At 44.9% G+C, this 23,012-nt stretch overlaps 1 protein-coding gene across 6 annotated transcripts in view; it reads right to left on the bottom strand.

Annotated features, from left to right (window-relative positions):
- ACAD9 (acyl-CoA dehydrogenase family member 9) overlaps positions 1-23,012 on the bottom strand; it is a 61,223-nt gene that overhangs the window by 18,208 nt on the left and 20,003 nt on the right. For 4 of the 6 annotated variants that reach the window (XM_079935657.1, XM_079935655.1, XM_079935654.1 and 1 more), the window contains 6 exons: positions 8,254-8,355; positions 4,964-5,070; positions 4,133-4,233; positions 3,337-3,415; positions 1,879-2,053; positions 1,263-1,336 (listed from right to left, as the gene is read on the bottom strand). In XM_079935657.1, the coding sequence (XP_079791783.1) occupies positions 1,263-1,336; positions 1,879-2,053; positions 3,337-3,415; positions 4,133-4,233; positions 4,964-5,070; positions 8,254-8,275 (558 nt within the window). In that variant the 5' untranslated portion in view covers positions 8,276-8,355. Of the gene's footprint in view, positions 1-1,262; positions 1,337-1,878; positions 2,054-3,336; positions 3,416-4,132; positions 4,234-4,963; positions 5,071-5,424; positions 5,663-6,929; positions 6,999-8,253; positions 8,356-23,012 lie in introns of those variants that run through there. The other 2 variants (XM_079935658.1, XM_079935659.1) reach the window with 2 other exon arrangements.

Genomic DNA, 23,012 nt, shown 5'->3' with positions numbered 1-23,012 from the left:
AGCTGATGACAGATGGACAAAACATGGTCCATGCACATGATGGAACGTTACTCAGCTATAAGAAGGAGTGACAGCTGCTAGACTTGGATAAACCTTGAAAACCTTATGCAGCGTGAAAGAAGCCATACAGGAAGGACCACACATGGATTCCATCTAAATGAAACATTCAAAATAGGCAGATGGGGCTTCCCTGGTGGTGCAGTGGTTGAGAGTCTGCCTGCCCATGCAGGGGACACGGGTTCGTGCCCCGGTCTGGGAAGATCCCACATGCCACAGAGTGGCTGGGCCCGTGAGCCACGTCTGCTGAGCCTGCGCGTCCGGAGCCTGTGCTTCGCAACGGGAGAGCCCACAACAGTGAGAGGCCCGTGTACCGCAAAAAAAGAAAAAAAAAAAAAATCCGCCCGTCAGTGCAGGGGACACAGGTTCAAGCCCTGGTCCGGGAAGATCCCACATGCTGTGGAGCAACGAAGCCTATGCGCCACAATTACTGAACCTGTGCTCTAGAGCCCACGAGCCACAACTACTGAACCCACGTGCCACAACTACTGAAACCCGCACGCCTAGAGCCTGTGCTCCACAATGAGAAGCCACCGCAATGAGAAGCCCTCGCACCACAACGAAGAGTAGCCCCCGCTCACCGCAACTAGAGAAAGCCCGCACACAGCAACAAAGACGCAATGCAGCCAAAAACAAAAATAAAATACATTTATAAACAAACAAACACAACAGGCAGATCCACAGAAGCAGAAAGTGAAACAGCGACGGCCGAGCTCTGGGAGAGGGAAATGAGAAAGTATGGGGTGTCTTGCTGGGGTGATGGCAATGTTCTAGAATTAGACCATGGAGATGGTTGCACAAGCACAGTGAATATACTAAAAACCAACAAAGCATTCATTTGAAAATGGTAAATTTTGTCATGTGAATTACCTGTTATTAAATATATTCTTACTCTAAGAAAAAAAAATCAGGGTAAGCACTGAGGACCCAGGGCTGTGCATCCTGAGCTTTGCAGGGCCACTGGGCTGCTCTCTCCACTGGCTGGGGGAGGACTCTACCCCTACGTGAGGGAGGGTGAGACTGAGCGCTGCTGCACCCCTGCCTCCCAAGGCTGACTTCTCTCCGCTCTGCTGACCTCCATGCAGAGAGCCATGCATGGCCGCCCGGCCAGCCCAGCCCAGTGCACTGCCAGCAGGGAGGTGACGGGAAGCTGGGCCAACGCACACGAGACTGCAACAAAGGTCAGCACACGCAGGGCAACGCACCTTAAAGCCGCCTCCAACTTCTCCGAGGACGTTTTCCACGGGCACCCTGGTGTTCTCAAAGTGGACCTCGCAGGCTGGAACACATGACATCCAGGACCTCAGCTGAGGGGGACGAAGCGCTCTACCCCCGACCCCCACTCGAGGGACGCGGTTCATTCACTCACTCGCTCATTCATTCAGACCCTCCACAGTCCGAGCTAAGGGACCCAAGAGGCTGAGCCTCGTGAGGACCACAGGGCAGCTCCAGGTGGGCCGAGGGCCACTTACAGGATACCAGCCTCGAGTGAGCTGAGTGCCGACTGGGCTTAGGTGGGGAGGAGGGAGAAGGGAGGAAGGAGGAGTCCCAGGCTGGAAAGATGGGGGTCTGCTGTACTGCAACACTGACCCAGGACCCCCAGCACCACCTCCCTCCAAGGCTGAGCGCCACAAGGTGGCGACGACCTCACCTTGAAGTCATCATTGCCCGATGTGTGGAGAGATTTTGCCAAATGCTCAGGTGGAAACAAAACTACTTAAGTCTCATGTTATCTTGATGTTTGATACCTTCTTATCAAGATAAAATCTCACCTTGTCTCTTTCTCTCTCATACACACACATGCATGCACGTGCCACTCACTGTTGGAGCCTCGGATGCCTAACTTATCCTCAGGTTTCCCGCTGGTGATTCCACCAAAGTCTCTCTCTACTATGAACGCTGTGACCTTGTCCTTTACTGAGCCATTAGAATCAACAACCTCTGTCTTTGCAAACACAGTAAAAACACTGGCTAGTCCTCCATTGGTGATCCAGACCTGAGGAAAGAAAGCAAAAGGGCTCCAGAGAAAACCAAACTACTACAAACTGGCCACCCTCAGCACCAGCTGCCCATCACAGCTCAGGCCAGAACGGGCTCAACCCAGCATCCCCAGGGCATGGAGTTCCCCAGCAGACACAGGTGGCCCTGCACGTGTGTCAGTGCGTGTGTCACGCAGCTCTGGCTCAGCATGAAACAGCTGGGGGTGGGAGGGAGGCAGAAAGGAGTGAGGGAAAGCGGGAGGGGGAGGGGAGGGGGAGAAGGAGGGGAGAGAGGAGGATGGGGGAGGGGAGGGAGGGGAGGGGAGGGGAGGGGGGAGGGGAGGGAGGGGAGGGGGAGGGGAGGTGGGGAGGGGAGGGGAGGAGGGGAGGGGAGGAGGGGAGGGGAGGGGAGGGGAGGAGGGGAGGGGAGGGGAGGGGAGGAGGGGAGGGGAGGGGAGGAGGGGAGGGGAGGGGAGGGGGAGAGGAGGGGAGGGGAGAGGGGGAGAGGAGGGGGGAGGAGGGGGAGAGGAGGGGGGAGGAGAGGGGGAGAGGAGGGGAGGAGGGGAGGAGGGGAGGGGGAGGGGAGGGGAGGAGGGGGAGGGGAGGGGAGGAGGGGGAGGGGAGGGGAGGAGGGGAGGGGGAGGGGAGGGGAGGAGGGGAGGGGAGAAGGAGAGGGGACAGGGAGGGGGAGGGGGAACAGACTTCTCAACAAACTGCTCCATGTAGAACTTATTTGGATCTTAATTCAAGCAACTTGTTTGTAAAAAATAACTATGAGACAATCAGGGAAGTTTGAACGTTAAGCAGATAGTAAGAAATGATCAAGGTTTAAGTGTACGCCGTGACTTTCTCAGGCCCGTCCTGCAGAGATGCACTGAGCTTGTCACGGCTGCCATCCAGGACTGCAGCGTGACGGAGGAAGCACTGAAGCCGGGAGACGGGGGTGGATGTTCACGACACTAAACTTTTGTGTTTCAAAATCCGTGTAATAAAAAGTTAAAAGAATGGACACACGAGAGCAGCTCAGGGAGGTGGGCAGCACTACGGAGGCCTGCGGGCTCAGGAGCCAGGACACCTTGGTTCCCATCCGGCCACTAAGCGGACGGTATGGTGGCGGGTCATGTAACCTCTCTGAGCCACCGTTTCTTCTTCCAAAAAGGAGGCACATCACCTGAGGATGACGGTTAAGGGGTGATGTGCCTGCCCTTTATGATCCCTGGAGCATGGGAAGTGGTCAGTGCGTGGTGGTGAAGGTCAGGACGGAGACCCTGACGCGGCCACGGAGGCCACGCAGCTGTACCTTGGAGCCATTGAGGACGTAGTGTTTCTTATCTTCACTTAACGTGGCCCTGGTCCGGATGGAGGCAGCATCGCTCCCACTGCGGCGAAAGAAATACGCGGTTGAGGGGTAATGCTGGAGACAAGACCCCACGGAAAACAAAGGGCCAGCTAATAGACATATTCAGCTTTGCAGCCACAGACAATCTGTAGACAGACGGGCATGTTCCAGTAAAACTTCATCTATGAAAACAGGTGGCGAGGTGGGTTTGGCCAACCCCGCTCTGTCACATCGGGTGAGAAGGCGGCAGCGACGACGTTTGGGAGGTCTAAACACGGAAATGCCGGCTCACGTGGGCTCTAAGCTCCCGCGAGGCGAGCGCAGGGGACCCAGGTCCCCAGGTGGGGAAGCAGGATGGAAAGGGGCTGGATAACGGACTTGCCCTGATGGCGGCTATGAGACTCGGGGCTCATCACCCCATCTCACTGAACCTCAGTTCACAGCCTGTAAAGTGGGCACAATACCACCCGCCCTTTATACTCTGAAAGTCGCTGTGAAGCCTGAATGCATTACTGTATATAAGGAGGGTTGCAAAGCACAAAGAAATTACAGGTGCTGTCAGCCATGTTATCTCATTTGTAAAGGTCACCAGGAAAGAGAAGTAAGGTAGAGATAAGAGAGCATGAAGAGAATGGGTGAGAAAAGCTGTGGACTCAACTCCCGGGAAGTCTTCAGGGAGGGAAGAAGCCAGCCACCCCGCTTCAGTAAAAAGAAAAGCCCCTGGACCCTGAAGCTGTGAGTGACGCGCAGGGCTGACCTGGCTGGCTCCGTCAGGCAGAAGGCGGCCACGTGCTCCCCGGAAGCCAGCTTGGGCAGGTACCTGGCCTTCTGCTCCTCGCTGCCGGCCAAGATGATGCCCTGGCAACACACACGGGCTGCTTTCAGCGGTGGCAAGAGAGAAGTGTGTGAAACGTGCTTGCAGAACACAGCCCCTCTGGAACACGCTTCCTTCACGCAAGAGCTGGCAGCCGCAGTAAAAAATGGGGAGCTGTTGGAGGGTCTGGGGAGCTGGGCTGCCAGGGAGACCCCCAAGCGCACAGTCCAGGGTGGCCTGGCACAGCTCCAGGAAGGGCCTCAGTCTTTCCGGCAATTCCTCCACTTCCCGGCAGGGTGGCCAGAGCCGGGTGGCTGGAGCCACAGCTGGTGCTTGGGCAGCGCCACGCCCGGGCACCAAGCTTGCTGTGCACTCAGCCCCCTCGGTTTCTACACTGAACAAGAACCACCCAAGGAATGAGCTGTGGGCCCCTGGACCTGCCCTGAAAGACTCCAAGCAGCGGAGTAGGAGGACAGGTGCCAACAGCAGGGGGGACACGCTCAGGCCCTGAGGGAGCCAATCAAGAGGTGGGGTCACCTCCAGCCTGTGGTGAAGGCAGGCTCCATGGAGGCAGTGGCATCTGGCCTGGGCCTGGAAGGATGGGTCAGAGGCGATGGGGCAGGAGGAGGTTTCAAAAGGAAGGACAGGGCCACCGAAGGGCACTGAGCACGGTACAGCGAGGCTGCAGGACAGTGAGGCTGCAGGACAGCGGGCCTTCCTCCGAGACGCTGAGCCGGCTGCCCCCTCGCCACTGCGGAAACCCAGACCCCTGACCTTGAGGCCGATGGCCTGGTGTGCTGCCAGCGTCACGGCGATGGAGCAATCCAGGCTGATGATCTCCCCCAGCCGCGCGTACATGGTGTTGGAGAGGCCCAGGCCACCTAGGGCAGAAACAGGCCAGCTTCACTTACGCTCCAGCCCCAAATTCCTCCCAGGAAAGGCAAGTGGCTTCATAAAGTCAGCTCCCCAATTTTTAAAAATCACAACACAGAATGGTACAAAGGAAACAGAAACTACCCATGAACTTGTCACTCAGAAAGAGCACTTTTGTGCACATCCTCTCAGACTTCTTCTAGGCATGTAAGCGTATACAGGTGTATATTTTAATATAAAAATGTAATATTTAATACAAAAACATATGAACACCTGAACACACAAAGTTACTTGAAATGCTGTGAATACTTCCTATCACAGATCTTGGGCTTCACAAACATGAACCCCATTCTGAAACCCACCCCCAGCATCTCGTGGCCTCCAGGAAAGGTCTCTCTGCCTGGGATACTGGCATCCGGGGTTGGGTCCTTCTGTCGCAGGGGTGCCCCGTGTGCTGTAGGACGTGGGGTGGCATCCTTGACCTCTGCCCACTAGAAGTTCCCTCTCCTCCACAATTCTGACAACATAAATGTCTCTAGATGCTGCCAAATGCCCACCCAGGGTCGGGGGGCAAAGTCACCCTCGGAAGGAGTCAGTGTTCTAGGAGCAAAAAGAGAAAACACTAAAAACGCAGACTCCGCTGAACTTGGGTATTCTGCATTTTATCTTCAACTTCCAGTGGTGGTGGGGTGGCCTTGTGTGCACCTTACAAATGACTACCCGAGGCCTAAGGTCACGTGCGGCCCAATTGCAGGGGGCGCCTTCCACACAAGGGGAGGGCCGAGTCCCTGCAGGGGTGCGCAGCGTCCCCTGCGCCCAGTGGGGACCCAGGGAAGGCCAGGGCCCTGCGGCACCCATCACCATGCCGCTTTCAATCAAAACGCTTGTGCTCCTACTTATTTCACATACTGAAGTCAGTGTTGCTTGTTAAAAAAAAAAAAGCTGTGTATTTTTTTCCCCATGAAAGTATCAGAAAAATCATGGGGGGAGGACAATCAATGGGGACCGATGACAGGTGGGTGGAGACTGCTTGACGGGGGGAGGGGCTGAGGGGCCGGAAAGACCCGGGGGGTTCCCAGGGAACTGGGGGCGGAAACCAGGCTGCCGGTGGAAAGGCCTCTTTTCCAGGATGGCGGTTTCCAACCAGCCCTCAGAACACTCCAGGACTGGGAACAATTCCCGAAAATGTTTTGGCCATGAACATAAGGTTGCTGTCGCCTTAATCTCCCCAGGAAGGATTTTAAAAAAGGAAAGACAATGAAATAGTCCCAAATGTGACCACTGTCATCTCATGAAAGAGCATTTTCACACCCAAGAAGGGGACATAAAACAGGAATAAGGGATGGATTTGTGCAATCACATACACACACACACACACCACACACACACGTGCTGGCATAAGACACAGAGAGATGCAAAAAGACATACTCCAATTTCACACAAAAATTGTCTGGAGGAAAACTTAACTGCTGCTTCTCCTCAGTCAAGAAGCCGTTTCCTAACGCTTCTGAAGGGGAAACATAATCACCAACCTGGCTGTCTGCCAGCTTTCCTCCACTATCTGTTTTCTCCAAACATTTATTTTTCTCAGCTCATGACACCAACTGCCGCTCTGTGGCTCAGCCCCACCTGGTCTCTCTTCTAATATTCGACGTGGCCCCCACCTTACGGCAGACAGTTCCCCGGGGCCTGTGAGTTACCGACAAGTGACACCGACAGGTCTCCAGGTGTGGGGAGAGCTCAGTCCCCGGTCCCCAGAGCTGCAGGTGTAGCTCCCCCCAGAGGCCTGTGCTGCATCCCGCCACCAGAGGGAGCAGCAACAGCAATTATTTCATGTTTTCTGCACAGACTGGAACTCCTTCCATACATTTGGAAACGCGGTGACAGGGATTTCATAGGATGACGAGTAGGAGACGTCCTTTAACAGCTTAATACACTGTGACAGACACACATATAAATGAAGATTTAACCTGATTAAAATATGCCTCTCAATTAAGGAAATCAGGCATCAAACTCGTTTGTTCTATATTTTCACATTTTGTCTCAGACTGCAGCAGCTGCAGGATAGGTCCCAGTGGGACTTCCTGCACAGGCAGCGAGGGCCCCCACCCTTGGCTGTGGGGTGGGGTGTGCGGGGGGCACAGGTCTCACTGAGATAAACCCGGCAGAGGCAGAACGTCAAGGACAGCTCCCGCGTCCGGGCCTCGCCGTGCAGGCCTAACCCACGGCCTGGCTGGGAGAACGTACCTGGGTGTCACACACCACCTACAGCTCTCGGGTCCAAACCACTGACCCTGTGCTCATGAAGCTGGAAGCCGCCTCAGCCTGGGCTCAGCGGGAGGGCTCAGAGAGCAGGGGGTGCGGGGTGAAGGCCACACGTCTTCGTCAAAAGATCCCGAGAGTGAAAATACAGGGACATGCGTCCGTGCCAGTGCTTGCGAGGGACTGTGTTTTGTCCCTGCTCCTCCCTCACACACTCCGTGCCTGTCCCCTCGCTCCCACAGAACTGAGAGGACCACCCCTATATCAGGCAGGAGACACACAAGCTGCACGACGGGCTCAGTCTAACAGGGCACAGCCACCGGGCGGGGATCCTGGGGGGAAGGCAGGGCCTTCCACTGTAAACCTCCAACAGCAACGAGCACGGCCCAGAGGACAACGGGCCTGCTCGCAAGCTCCCGAGACCAGGGCTCCACCTCCTCGAGGCGGCCCGCGCCCCACAGCCGTGCACCCACCCCTTTGGCCGCTGGGCCCTGGCCCCTGGGCGCACAGTGCGTGGCCTTCCCTACACACAAAAGCATTTGCGGGCCTGGGGCAGCTCCTCTGCCAGAGAGACCACAGGGCTTCACAGTGGAGACCACGCTGCACCGGCCCGAGCTGGCCGGGGGTGATTCCCACCCCTCCTCCCCCACCCAAGGGACCCAGAGAGCACAGACATCCTGCAGGGTCCCTCCCCACCTCCAAGGAGGAAGGCAGGGAACTGGATAGCTCTTCCTGCTGAAAAGCCTCTTGGGCCACACACTCACCAGCCAGCCACCCTGGATTTAACCCACAAAGGGACGTTTTACAGCCTGACCTTGGACTTCGTGCATTTTCAAAGGCCACCTTTCTGGAACAGAACCCTTTTTTGGACAAATACGGAGGGTTTTCTTAAAAGCCAAACTGGTTGGGTGGTGGTTTCCTTTACTTACCGTATTCTTCTGGGACTTGCATCCCAAAAAGCCCCAGGCTCTTCAGTTTCTCTAAAGTTTCATTTGGGATTTTTCCCTCTCGGTCGATTTTTTGAGAGTCCACTGCCAAGAGGAAATATTTTGATTAAACAAAATATAACCTATGTTTACACAAATAGAAGTAAACAGAACAACTGTTGTATGTTATACAATCCCAGCGTCAGAAACTTCAGACCTGGAAATTGTCTAGCCATGGTTATTCAGCATGCGTTCTATTTTACCTTATTCGCCCAGAAAGAACTGCATTTCAGAAAATTACCACTACCAGGTAATGTTCTGTTTCTTGATCTGGGTGTATTCATTGCGTAAAACTGCAGAAACTATACATTTATGAGACCTAAACTTTTCTGCAGGCATTTATTACTAAACTTGAATTTTTGTTTTATCACCTGTACCTTCTAGAAAATTAGACAATAAACACGCAGCTGCCAGCACTGCCCTAAAACGTTTGGCTACGTGGCCAGACTCCAGGCAGCTTCTGGACCCAGCTCCACCAGTGTTCAGAAGCACACCCTTTCCCCAGAGTCCACAGGTTCTTGAGAACAGGTCAGTCTGTTTACCACCAACACACATAATCATCACAGCAAAACTCAACCATCACTGTGTTAGGTCTGCAGCTGCACTTTTATAAGAATCAGGTAAAAGTGTTTCCGTCAGCTGCCAACAAGTTAAGCTTCATCACTGTTATAAACCATAAAACAACCATAACCACGCTTGTAAATTTTTATACATATGGGTCACTAATGAGAAAGATAGGTTCCCCAAATGGAGTCCAAACCCCTGGGTTTTTTTTTTGCGGTACGCGGGCCTCTCACTGTTGTGGCCTCTCCCGTTGCGGAGCACAGGCTCCGGACGCGCAGGCTGAGCGGCCATGGCTCACGGGCCCAGCCACTCCGCGGCATGTGGGATCTTCCCGGACTGGGACACGCACCCGTGTCCCCTGCATCGGCAGGCGGACTCTCAACCACTGCGCCACCAGGGAAGCCCCAAACCCCTCATTTTTTACTTTTACAATTCTACTGACATATGTAATTGGCACACAATAAACTGCACATATTTAGAATAATTTTTTCAGTTCTGACAGATGTTCACCCATGAAACCATTCGCACAATCAACAAAAGCATTTCCTTTTCCACCGAAATTTCCTCATGTCCCTCTGTGATCAATCCTTCCCTCCACCTCCATCTCCAGGCAACCACTAATCTTTTCGGCTACAGATTGGTTTGCATTTTTTGAGTTTTTATATAAATGGAATCACAAGGTATTTTTTTTTTGATCTGGCCTAATTTGGCCTAATGATTTTGAAGTTCATTCATATTGTTGCAAGTATAAATACTTAATTCCTTTTTATTGTTCACTACCTACTGTATGGGTATAAAATTGTTTATCTATTCACCCCTTGAAGGACATTTGGTTGGTTCCCAGTTTTTGGCCCTTAGAAATAAAGATCCTGTGAACATTCATATTCAAGTTTTGGTGCAACTACATGTTTTCATTTCACTTTGGAGTGCAGTGGCTGGGCTGTATGGTAGGGTATGTTCAACTCTGAAGAAACTGCCAGGATCTGGGAAGACTTCCTTCCCGCAAGATGGAGATACAGGGACTGGATTTATCTCGCTGCCTTAGAATACAGGATATTAGATACACGGAGGAAGAGTCATGTGTTACTAGTAGCAAAGAATCAGTCCGAGACCATGTATTCTCAACAGGGCAACATCACCCCCAAGGGGGTGAAAGCGGTTCTGGAGGAAGGGGAGCAAAAAAATATTTTTTTATGTATAAAGCACAGCAACACGTATAATACATAAACAGATAATAATATAGTTGTGGCATTAAAATTTCACAGAGGGATGTGATTAGGGTAAAAAGATGTCTAAAAAGGCTCTGGGGGAAGAGAGAGCAGTAAAAAAAAGTTGAGAACAGTGCCCTACAGGCTTCCTCTGTTCCTTCTAACGACACTTAAAGGCAAGTCTCGAATGGATCAAACTATTCCAAGTAACTTAATCGAGCCCTGGAACAAAGCTTAAGACCATACTACACACACACACACACACACACACACACACACACACACACACACAGCACCAAGAATGTAAACTCCACAATGACTGGCATCCAAGAGAAAACCACCAGGCACATGAAGAAGCAGGAAAATATGAGTGACAATGAGAAGAAAATCAATCAACTGAACATGACCTAGAAGTAACAAAGGTGCCAGTGGAAAAGGGTATCACATGAGTTATTACAGGGGCTTCCCTGGTGGCGCAGTGGTTGAGAGTCCGCCTGCCAATGCAGGGGACACGGGTTCGTGCCCCGGTCCGGGAAGATCCCACATGCCGTGGAGCACCTAAGCCCGTGCGCCACAACTACTGAGCCTGCATGCCACAACTACTGAAGCCCGCGTGCCTAGAGCCTGTGCTCCACAGCAAGAGAAGCCACCGCAATGAGAAGCCTGCACACCACAACGAAGAGTAGCCCCCACTCGCTGCAACCAGAGAAAGCCCACATGCAGCAATGAAGACCCAACGCAGCCAAAAATAAATAAATTTATTTAAAAAAAAAGAGTTATTATAACCAAATGCTCAAAAACGTAGAAGAAAATATGAGCATATTAAGGAGAGACATGGAAAAATAAAAAGACACAAATCAAATTTCCAGAGATGAAACAATGCTTAAGATGAAAAACACTGGATCGGATTAACAGCAGACCAAATACCGGGGGGAAAAGAAGATTAGTGAACATAAGACATAATAATAAAAGCTATACAAAATAAAAAAGACAAAAAAACAACAGAGCGTCAGTGAGTCGTGGGACAACCTCAAGCAAATATATATATCTATATCTTTATATATGTATATCTTTTTTATAGATACGTATGGTTTATATATAAAGTCTCCAAAGGAGAGCAGGGAGGAAGGAGTGTGGGAATGTGGTATGGTTGGTGATAAAACAATGTTTAAAGAAATAATGACCAAAATTTACCAAAGTTGATAAACACACAGATCCAAGAAGTTCAAAGGACCCTGAGAAAAATGTGAAGAAAACTACACTAATATCAGTTTCTCTAAAACCTCTTAAAAGCAGCCAGATACGAAGAAACACACACAAAAAAAACCGAAGATAATATGGTAGCAGACATCTCATCAGAAACAATGCTAAAACAGAAGAGACCGCTAAAAGAAAAATGTTGTCAACACAGAAATCTTTTCTGATGAAACAGACTTTCCAGATACATAAAAGCTGTAGATACTCACCCCTGCAAAGCTGCACCACAAGAAAACTGAAAAGAAGTCCCTCCCACAGAAGAATGATGGTACCAAGAGGAAGTCAATACATAAAATGGTAAATTTTATTCCATGTACATTTTATGACAGACAGAAAGGAAGGAAGGAAGGAAGGAAGGAAGGAAGGAAGGAAGGAAGGAAGGAAGGAAATGAAGTATTGTAGGGTTTATAAAGAATGTAGAAATAAAATGTATGAAACAGAACATGGGCTGGGAAAGCAGAAATGTAAGGTTCTTACACCATACATGAAGTGGTATAATATTAGCCGAAAGCAGATTTTGATACATAGTATATGTTTACATACTATAAATTCTAAAGCAACCACTTATAAAACACAAGAGGCATAACTAATAAACCAACCAAAAAGATAAAATAGAATCATAAAAAATACTCCATTAATCCAAACAGAGCAGGAAAAGAGGGAAAAAGGTCAAAGATAATATGGGACAAATAAACAGCTAGATGCTAACGTTAAACCCAACTATATATGTATCAATAATTACATTAAAATAATCATATATCAAAAACCAATTAAAAGGCACAGAATGGGGGAGGGTGAAATGGGTAAAGGAGATCAAGTGTATGGTGATAGATGGAAACTGAAGTTTTGGTGGAATGGCATAATATACACAGAAATAGGAATATAGTGTTGTACACAGGAAACTTACAATGTTACAGACCAACATTACCTCGATAAAAAATAAATTAAAAAAAGGAGGGCTTCCCTGATGGCACAATGGTTAAGAATCTGCCTGACAATGTAAGGGACATGGGTTCGAGCCCTGGTCCGGGAATATCCTACATGCTGTGGAGCAATGAAGCCCATGTGCTACAACTACTGAGCCTGCGCTCTACAGCCCATGAGCCGCAACTACTGAGCCCACGTGCCACAACTACTGAAGCACACGTGCCTAGAGCCCATGCTCCACAACAAGAGAAGCCACCGCAATGAGAAGCCCACGCACCACAACAAAGAGTAGCCCCTGCTCACTGCAACTAGAGAAAGCCCGCATCCAGCAACGAAGACCCAACGCAGCCAAAAATAAAAATTAAATTTATTAAAAAAAGAAAAAAGGAAAAAAGACTGTCAAATTGGATTAAAAAAACAATATTCAACTACGCTACCCATAAGAAATCATTTTTTCATTTTTATTTTAAACTTTTATTTTCACATAATTTTAAAGAAAAGTCACAAAAATAGTATAGGGTTCCCGTATACTCTTCATCCAACTTCTCCTAACAGAAGCTAATAGAACCATGGGGAAACTATCAAAATTAAGAAATGGACATTCATACAATATTACTAAGTTACAGAATTAATTTGAATTTCATCAGTTTGTCCATTAATAGCCTATTTCTTTCCTGGGATCCAATCCAGGATCCCAACTGTATTTAGCTGTCATGTCCCCTTAACATCCTCCAGAGTGAATCCAACAATACAAAAAAGGATAATATATCACAACCAAGGGGAACTATCCTGGGAATGTAAGTGTTGTTCAGTGTTCAAAACCCAGTCAATGTAATTTACTACGTCAACAGAATAAACAGTAAAAAAAAACATAATCATCTTCACAGATGTAAAAAAACACTGGACACAATTTGATACAATTTATGATGAAAACACGCGACAAACCAGAAATAAAGGGAAACTTCCTTAACCTGGTACAGGGCACTCCAAAAAAATGTACAGCTAACTCATACTTAATGGTAAAAGACGGTGTTTTCTCCCTAAAATCAGGCACAAGGCAAGGAAGTTGGCTCTGACCACTCCTATTCAACATACTAGAGATGTTAGCCATTGAATTAAACAAAGAAAAGAAAGGGAAACCAGGCTGGAAAGGAAGACATGAAACTGCCCTCATCACCAACCATGTGACTGTCTATGTACTAAACCCTCTGGGATCGATCAAAAAAGTTGCAAGAGCTAATAGATGAGCTTAAGAAGGCTGCAGGATACAAGGTCAATATACAAAAACCAACTGTACTCACTGAAGAGGCTACATTAAGGGAACAACTAAACACATGAAAAAATGTTCAGCATCATCGGGCATCAGGGAAATGCAAATTAAAACCACAATGAGGTAACACTCCACATCTAACAGAATGGCCAAAATTTTTTAAAGTTTTTTTTTTTAAAACAAAACCAGTGACAACACCAAACCCTGGCAAAAAAGGCACAGAAACTGGATCACATACACTGCTATTGGGAACGTAAAACGGTACAGCCAACACTTTGAAAATAATTAAACACAGAACTACCTCAGGACCCAACAACGGCACTCCTGGGCATTTATCCCACAGAAAAGAAAATATGTTCACACAAAGCTTGTACACAAATGTACACAGAAGTTTTATTCGTAAGAGCCTCAAAACTGGAAACCACCAAGATGTACTTCAACGTCAGAACAGTCAACAAATTGTGTTAACCCGTAACATGGAAAACTACCGAACAATAAAAAAGAACAAACCACTGATACACAGCAACTTACAGGAGAATTATGCTGAGTAAAAAAGGCCAATCCCAAAGTTTATATACTGTATGGTTCCATTAATATAACATTTTTGAAATAACAACATTATAAAAATGGAGAACAGACTAGTGGTTTCCAGAAGCTGGGGAGGAGAGGGCAAGAAGGGGCTATATCTATAAAAGGAACGCATGAGGGATTCTTGTGATGTTCTGTACCATGATTGTGGTGCTTGTCACATGAATCTATATATGACAAAATTACATAAGTACATACACAATCAGTAAACGTACAACTGGCAAAATCTGAATAAGGCTGATGTCAATTTCCTGGTTGTGATAACATTCTGTGGTTATGCAAGACGTATTCCATAAAGCTATGCATTGGGGGAAACTGACTGGGTGAAGGGTATAACTGATCTCTGAATTATTTCTTACAACTGCATGTGAATCTACAATTATCTCAAACTAAAGTTTTTTTAAAGCAAATAATGTCATCATGAAATGTTATCATATTACATACATATTAAATTTAATGGGTATAACCCTGAGGTTGAATTAAGAAATCCCCACGAAAACACCCACATCTGCTGAAGTTCAACTAAAATTGATTTTTAACAACAAAAACTATGACACAATGGGTGACATTTTTCTTTCATCTTGTTTAGTTCCTAAATCTCCTTTAAACGAGTGTGAATTTCTTTTATTAATGAAATATAGATTATGAAGAAAAATTTCAGAAATAGAAACAAGTATATACAGAAAAAAGTGAACTTCCATACCACTGTAAAAATAATGTGTAAAAAATCAACTGCATTACTATATGCAAACAACGAACAATCAGAAATTGGAATTTTAAAAAATACCATTTACGATAATGTCAAAGAATTTTAAATACTTATGGATACATTTTACAAACCATCAAAAAAACATTAAGGATCAGTTGAGAAACCATCAGAAACTTTTGTCAAAATTTGTCCAAGGTTGGGACTTCCCTGGAGGCGCAGTGGTTAAGAATCCGCCTGCCAATGCAGGGGATATGGGTTTGATCCCTGGTCCGGGAAGATCCCACATGCCGCGGAGCAACTAAGCCTGTGCACCACAACTACTGAGCCTGCACTCTAGAGCCCACGTGCCACAACTACTGAAACCCACGTGCTGCAACTACTGAAGCCCACGTGCTCTAGGGCCTGCATGCCGCAACTACAGAGCCAGCATGCGGCAACTACTGAAGCCTATGCTCTGCAACAAGTGAAACCACCACAACGAGAAGCCTACGCACTGCAACGAAGAGTAGCCCCTGCTCACAACTAGAGAAAGCCTGCACACAGCAACGAAGACCCAATGCAGCCAAAAAAAAAAAAGTCCAAGGTCTATACACTGACCATGACACACAAAATGCTGCTGAGAGAATTATATAAGAATCAAATAAATGGGGAGATATCCCATGATCGTGCATTTGAAAATTCAGTATTGTTATAATCTCAATTCTCCCTCAAACTGATTTACAGATTTATTGCAACCCCAATCATAACACACAAAGGCCTTTTTGTTGAAGCTGAAAAGCTGATTCCAAAATTTATAAGCAAATGCAAAGGACCTAGAGGAGCCAAACAACTTCAGAAAAGAACAAGGCTGCAGGACTAACACTTCTTGCTTTCAAGCCTGTTACAAAGCTCAGTAAAGAAGGCAACATAATATTTGCATCAAAATAGACAAACAGAACAGAGGATTCAGAAACAGACCCTCACATAAATGATTGATTTTTTTCCATTTTTTTATATTGTGGCAAAATACACATAAAATTTACTATCTTAGCCAGTTTTAAGTGTGCAATTCAGTAGTATTACGTACATTTACATTATTGTGCAACCATCACCACCACCCATCTCCAGAACTCGTTTCACCGTTCAAAACAGTTAACTCTGCCCTCATTACACAATAACTCTCCATTCCTCCTCCCCCCCACCCCCTGGCAACCACCATTCTATTACTTTGTCTCTATGGATTTGACTGCTCTCAGTATCAATACTTCATACAAGTGAAATCAATCAGTATTTGTCTTTTTCTGACCAGCTTATTTCACTTAGCATAATGTCCTCAAGGTTCATGTTGTAGCATTGGTCCAAATTCCCCTCCTTATAAAGGTTAAATAATATTCCATTGTATGCATATACATTCTGTTTACCCATTTATCTGTTAACCTGGTTGTGTCTTTGGATCTAAACTGAATCTCTTGTAGACAAGATATAGCTGGATTATTTTTTAAATCTGGCAACTTCTGACTTCTGATGGAAGAGTTTAATCTATTTACTTTTAATTAGTGATAAGGAAAGACTTCCGTCATTTTGTTATTTATATAGCTTTTTTGTCCATCTTTTTTTTGCATTACTGTCTTCTTTTTACTTGATTTTTTGCAGTGAAACATTTCAATTCCTCTCTCATTTGCTTTCATGTATATTCTTTAGGTATTTTTCTTTGTAGTTACCATGGGGATCACATTGAACATCTCAAAGTTGTAACACTCATGTGAATTTACACCAGCTTAACTTCAATAACATACTAAAATTCTGTTCCTTGAAAGGCTCCATATCCACCCTTTTCTTTTATTGTTGTTGTCACAAAATTACATCATTATGCACCATGTCCAAAAACATAAATAATTGTTTCAAACAATTTTTAGTCTCTTAAATTATTACAGAGAACAAAATGTAAAGTTACAAAGTTACAGTGATACTAGCTTTTAGACTGATGTTTTTCTAAAAAATATATTAGACTCTTAAATCAAGTAGAAAAACTACAGTTATAAACCATTGTTACAATAATACTAGGTTTTATACCTGCCCATGTATTTACCTTCAATGAGATCTTTATTTCTTTACATAGACTTGAGTTACTGTCTAGTGTCCTGAGCATTTCTTGTAGGGCACAGCCAGTGGTAACAAACTCCCTCAGCTTTTATCTGGGAATGTCTTACTTTCTCCCTTACTTTTAAAGGACAGTTTGCCAGATATAGCATTCTTGGTTGAGAATGTTTTCCTTTTAGCACTTTGAATATATTGGCCCACTGCTTTCTGGCCTCCAAAATTTCTGATGAGAAATCTACTGAAAATCTCATTGAGGATTCCTTGTCTGTCGCTTCTCTCTTACAGCTCTCAAGACTCTTTTGGTCTTTGTCTTCTGACAGTGTGATTATATAACGTGTCTTGGTGTAGGTCTCTATGATTCATCCTATTTGGACTTTGCTTAGCTTCTTGTATGTTTATATTCACGTCTCACGAAATCTGAGAAGTTTTCAACCAATGTTTCTTCAAATAATCTCTCTTCTCTTTCTGAGACTCCCACAATATGTATGCATTTAACAGTGTTCCACAGGTCCCTCAAGTTCACTTTTCTTCAATCTTTTTTTTCCCTGTGCTTCAGACTTGATTATTTTCCATTATCCTATCAGCAAGTTCACTGATTCTTCTGCCTTCTCAAATCTATCTTTGAATCTCTCTAGTGAACTCTTCCTTTCAGTCACTGTACTTTCCAGCTCCCAAATGTCATTTTGTTTTTTAGGTTTACTCCCTCTTTATTGATATTTCCATTTTGTTCACACATTTTTCACTTCCTGCATGTCTTGTTAGTTAAGCATCTTTAAGATGGCTATTTTTAAGTCTTTGTCTAGTAGGGCCTCCATCAGGTCGTTTACAGGAAGAGTTTTTTATTGGTTCGTTTTTTTTTCTTTGAATGGGTCATACTTTTCTGCTCTGCTTTTGCTGAAAACTGGACATGTGAATTAATAATGTGGTAACTCTGGAAATCAGATTTTCCTTCTTCCCAGGGTTTGCTCCTTTTTCTTTTTTGGCCGTGCTGTGTGCCACATGGGATCTCAGTTCTTTGACCAGGGATCAAACCTGTGCCCCCTGCAGTGGAAGCACAGAGTCTTAACCACTGGTCCACCAGGGAAATCCCCAGGGTTTGCTCTTTTTTCCTTAATCGAAACATGTGACGTATAACACTGTCTAAGTTCAAGGTGTACAACATGTTGATCTGATACATTTATGTATTGCAATAGGATTGCCATCATAGCCTTAGCTAATACCTCTACTACAACACACAATTATCATTTCTTTTGAGGCGGTAATAATTAAGATCTATTCTGTCAGCACATTTGATATTTATAGTACAGTGTTGTTGTCTATAATCACAATAATGTACATTAGATCTCCAGGACTCACTTATCTACTAGTTCCAAGTGTATACCCTTAAACAACACCTCTCCAATTCCCCCATTCCCCAGCCCCTAGTAATCCCATATTCAACTGTTTTAGGAGTTCAATTTTAGATTCCACATATAAGTGATTATCACAATACTTGTCTCTCTCTGACTTATTACACTAAGCATAGTATCCTCAAGGTCCATCCATGTCGTTGCAAATGGCAAGACTTCCTTTCTCATAGATGAATAATATTCTATTTTACTTACATATATCTTGGTATCTTACATCTTCTTTATCCATTCAACAACTGGAGAACACTTAGGTTGTTTCCACACCTTGGCTATTGTGAATAATGTTGCAATAAACATGGGAGTGCATATTATCTCTTTGGGTATTTTCATTTTTTAAAATTAATTAATTAATTTATTTTTGGCTGAATTGGTCTTCGTTGCTGCACACAGACTTTCACTAGTTGTGGCAAGTGGAAGCTACTCTTTGTTGCGGTGCATGGGCTTCTCACTGTGGTGGCTTCTCTCGTTGTGGAGCACGGGCTCTAGGCGCATGGGCTTCAGTAGTTGCGGCACACAGGCTCAGCAGTTGTGGTGCACGGGCTTAGTTGCTCCATGGCATGTGGGATCTTCCTGGACCAGGGATTGAACCCATGTCCCCTGCACTGGCAGGTGGATTTCTAACCACTGCACCATCAGGGAAGTCCCAGTGTTTTCATTTCTTTTGGGTATATACCAAGAAGTGAATTACTGGATATGGTAGTTTGATTTTAATTTTTAAAGGAGCCTCCACACTGTTTTCCATAGTGGCTGACAAATTTACAATCCCACCAACAGTGCACAAGGGTTCCATTTTGCCACATCTTTATCAACATTTGTCATCTGTGGTCTTTTTGATGATAGTCATTCTAACAGGTGAGAGGTGTTATCGCATTGTGGTTTTGATTTGCATTTTCCTGTTTAGTGATATTGAGCACTTTTTTCATGTATCTGTTGGACATTTGTGTGTCTTCTCTAGAAAAATGTCTATTTAGTTCCTCTGCCCATCTTTTAAACTTTTTTTTTTTTGCTATTGAGTTGCATGAGTTCTTTATATATTTTGGATATTAGTCCCCTATCCAATATATGCTTTGCAAATATTTTCTCCCATTTCTTAGGATGCCTTTTCATTTTGTTGATTATTTCCTTTGCTGTGCAGAAGATTTTAGGTTTGATATTCCACATGTTGATTTCTATTTTTGTTGTTTGTGCTTTTGGATTTTGTTTTGATTTTTAATTGTTGTAGGCTTTGTCTATGCCAAGGATCAGCCTGGTGTAAACTTAAGGTCTTTTCAGGTCTTTCCTGAGCCTGTCTCTTTCCCAGTTCATTTGCCGCCCATATATGCATTTGCTTTAGAAGGTCCTAGTATTCCATCTGGCTCCTGAAAAAACAAAAAGAGGGACTTCCCTGGCGGTCCAGTAGTTAAGACTCCACCCACCCACTGCAGGGGGCACAGGTTTGATCCTTGGTTGGGGAACTAAGATCCCACATGCCACACGGCCAAAAAAAAAAACGCAAAAAGAAAATGAAGAGGAAAAAAGGCACTAGCCCTTTAAATCCCTTAGAAGTGACTTCTGCCAGAGGGGGAGGGGCTTGCAACACTAAGAAGCTGCAACACCATGGCCTCTGCCTCTTTGTCTGCACCTCTGATCAGAAGCAGCAATCAGCAACCAGCACAGAACCCTAATACCTGATGCACAGGGTCCGTTTTGCCCACTCTGGCTCCCACAAGCTGTGTACAGGCTGCTCCAGGAACAAGTGCATAGCAGCTTGCTTTGGGTCTGGGGGTGGGTAGCTGCTTCTGTGCTCAGAGCTGAAACTGATTGAAATTAACCACATTTTTGTCCAGGCACCCTGCCCCCCCGATCCAGACTCCAGAGCTCCTCAACAGTTACAACGGACAGATTCTGCCAGTGCAATTGTTGTCTGGGAGGGAGACAGATTCCTGCTGCTACATACTCTGCCATCTTCCGGGAATCTTATGGTTAACTGGTTTTTGTTTTTGTTTTTGTTTTTTTTTGCAGTACGCGGGCCTCTCACTGTTGTGGCCTCTCCCGTTGCGGAGCACAGGCTCCGGACGCGCAGGCTCAGCGGCCATGGCTCACGGGCCCAGCCGCTCCGCGGCATGTGGGATCTTCCCAGACCAGGGCACGAACCCGTGTCCCCTGCATCGACAGGCGGACTCTCAACCACTGCGCCACCAGGGAAGCCCTCAACTGGTTTTTGACAGAAGTATCAAAGTCAGTTAAATAGGGAAAGGATCATCCTTTCAATAAATGTTGCTACAATGATTGGATAGCCACATGCAAAAAAGAAATCCTCAAATGTTACCTCACATCATCAACAAAATTATCTGGGAATGGATCATAAGTCTAAATGTTAACAGATAAATATAAACCTTCTAAAAGAAGATATAAACGAAAATCACCATGACAAATGATCAAGGGATCGATCCAAGAAGAAGATACAACAACTGTAAACATTTATGCACCCAACATAGGAGCACCTCAATACATAAGGCAAATACTAACAGCCATAAAAGGGGAAATCGACAGTAACACATTCATAGTAGGGGACTTTAACACCTCACTCTCAAATGGACAGATCATCCAAAATGAAAATAAATAAGGAAACACAAGCTTTAAATGATACATTAAACAAGATGGACTTAATTGATATTTATAGGACATTCCATCCAAAAACAAAAGAATACACATTTTTCTCAAGTGCTCATGGAACATTCTCCAGGATAGATCATATCTTGGGTCACAAATCAAGCCTTGGTAAATTTAACAAAATTGAAATTGTATCAAGTATCTTTTCTGACCACAATGCTATGAGACTAGGTATCAATTACAGGAAAAGATCTGTAAAAAATACAAACACATGGAGGCTAAACAATACACTACTTAATAACGAAGTGATCACTGAAGAAATCAGAGAGGAAATCAAAAAATACCTAGAAACAAATGACAATGGAGACATGACAACCCAAAACCTATGGGATGCAGCAAAAGCAGTTCTAAGAGGGAAGTTTATAGCAACACAATCCTACCTTAAGAACAGGAAACAGCTCGAATAAACAACCTAACCTTGCACCTAAAGCAATTAGAGAAAGAAGAACAAAAAATCCCTAAAGTTAGCAGAAGGAAAGAAATCATAAAGATCAGATCAGAAATAAATGAAAAAGAAATGAAGGAAATGATAGCAAAGATCAATAAAACTAAAAGCTGGTTCTTTGAGAAGATAAACAAAATTGATAAACCATTAGCCAGACTCATCAAGAAAAAAAGGGAGAAGACTCAAATCAATAGAATTAGAAATGAAAAAGGAGAAGTAACAACTGACACTGCAGAAATACAAAAGATCATGAGAGATTACTACAAGCAATTCTATGCCAAGAAAATGGACAACCGGGAAGAAATGGACAAATTCTTAGAAATGCACAACTTGCCAAGACTGAACCAGGAAGAAATAGAAAATATGAACAGACCAATCACAAGCACTGAAATTGAGACTGTGATTAAAAATCCTCCAACAAACAAAAGCCCAGGACCAGATGGCTTCACAGGTGAATTCTATCAAACATTGAGAGAAGAGCTAACACCTATCCTTCTCAAACTCTTCCAAAATACAGCAGAGGGAGGAACACTCCCAAATTCATTCTATGAGGCCACCATCACCCTGATACCAAACCAGACAAAGATGTCACAAAGAAAGAAAACTACAGGCCAATATCACTGATGAACATAGATGAAAAAATCCTCAACAACATACTAGCAAACAGAATCCAACAGCACATTAAAAGGATCACACACCATGATCAAGCGGGGTTTATTCCAGGAATGCAAGGATTCTTCAATATACGCAAATCAATCAACGTGATACACCATATTAACAAATTGAAGGAGAAAAACCACATGATCATCTCAATACATGCAGAGAAAGCTTTCAACAAAATTCAACACCCATTTATGATAAAAACCCTGCAGAAAGTAGGCACAGAGGGAACTTTCCTCAACATAATAAATGCCATATATGATAAACCTACAGCCAACATCATCCTCAATGGTGAAAAACTGAAACCATTTCCACTAAGATCAGGAACAAGACAAAGTTGCCCACTCACACCACTATTATTCAACACAGTTTTGGAAGTTTTAGCCACAGCAATCAGAGAAGAAAAAGAAATAAAAGGAATCCAAATAGGAAAAGAAGAAGTAAAGCTGTCACTGTTTGCAGATGACATGATACTATACATAGAGAATCCCAAAGATGCTACCAGAAAACTACTAGAGCTAATCAATGAATTTGGTAAAGTCGCAGGATACAAAATTAATGCACAGAAATCTCTGGCATTCCTATACACTAATGATGAAAAATCTAGAAGTGAAATTAAGAAAACACTCTCATTTACCACTGCAACAAAAAGAATAAAATATCTAGGAATAAACCTACCTAAGGAGACAAAAGACCTGTATGCAGAAAATTATAAGACACTGATAAAAGAAATTAAAGATGATACAAATAGATGGAGAGATATACCATGTTCTTGGATTGGAAGAATCAACATTGTGAAAATGACTCTACTACCCAAAGCAATCTACAGATTCAATGTAATCCCTATCAAACTACCACTGGCATTTTTCACAGAACTAGAACAAAAAATTTCACAATTTGTACGGAAACACAAAAGACCCCGAATAGCCAAAGC

The sequence above is a fragment of the Stenella coeruleoalba genome (assembly GCF_951394435.1).
Source record: "Stenella coeruleoalba genome assembly, chromosome: 10".
Taxonomy (NCBI): Eukaryota; Metazoa; Chordata; class Mammalia; order Artiodactyla; family Delphinidae; genus Stenella; species Stenella coeruleoalba.
The sequence above is the reverse complement of the archived record's forward strand: the minus strand, read 5'-3'. Positions and strand labels throughout refer to the sequence as shown.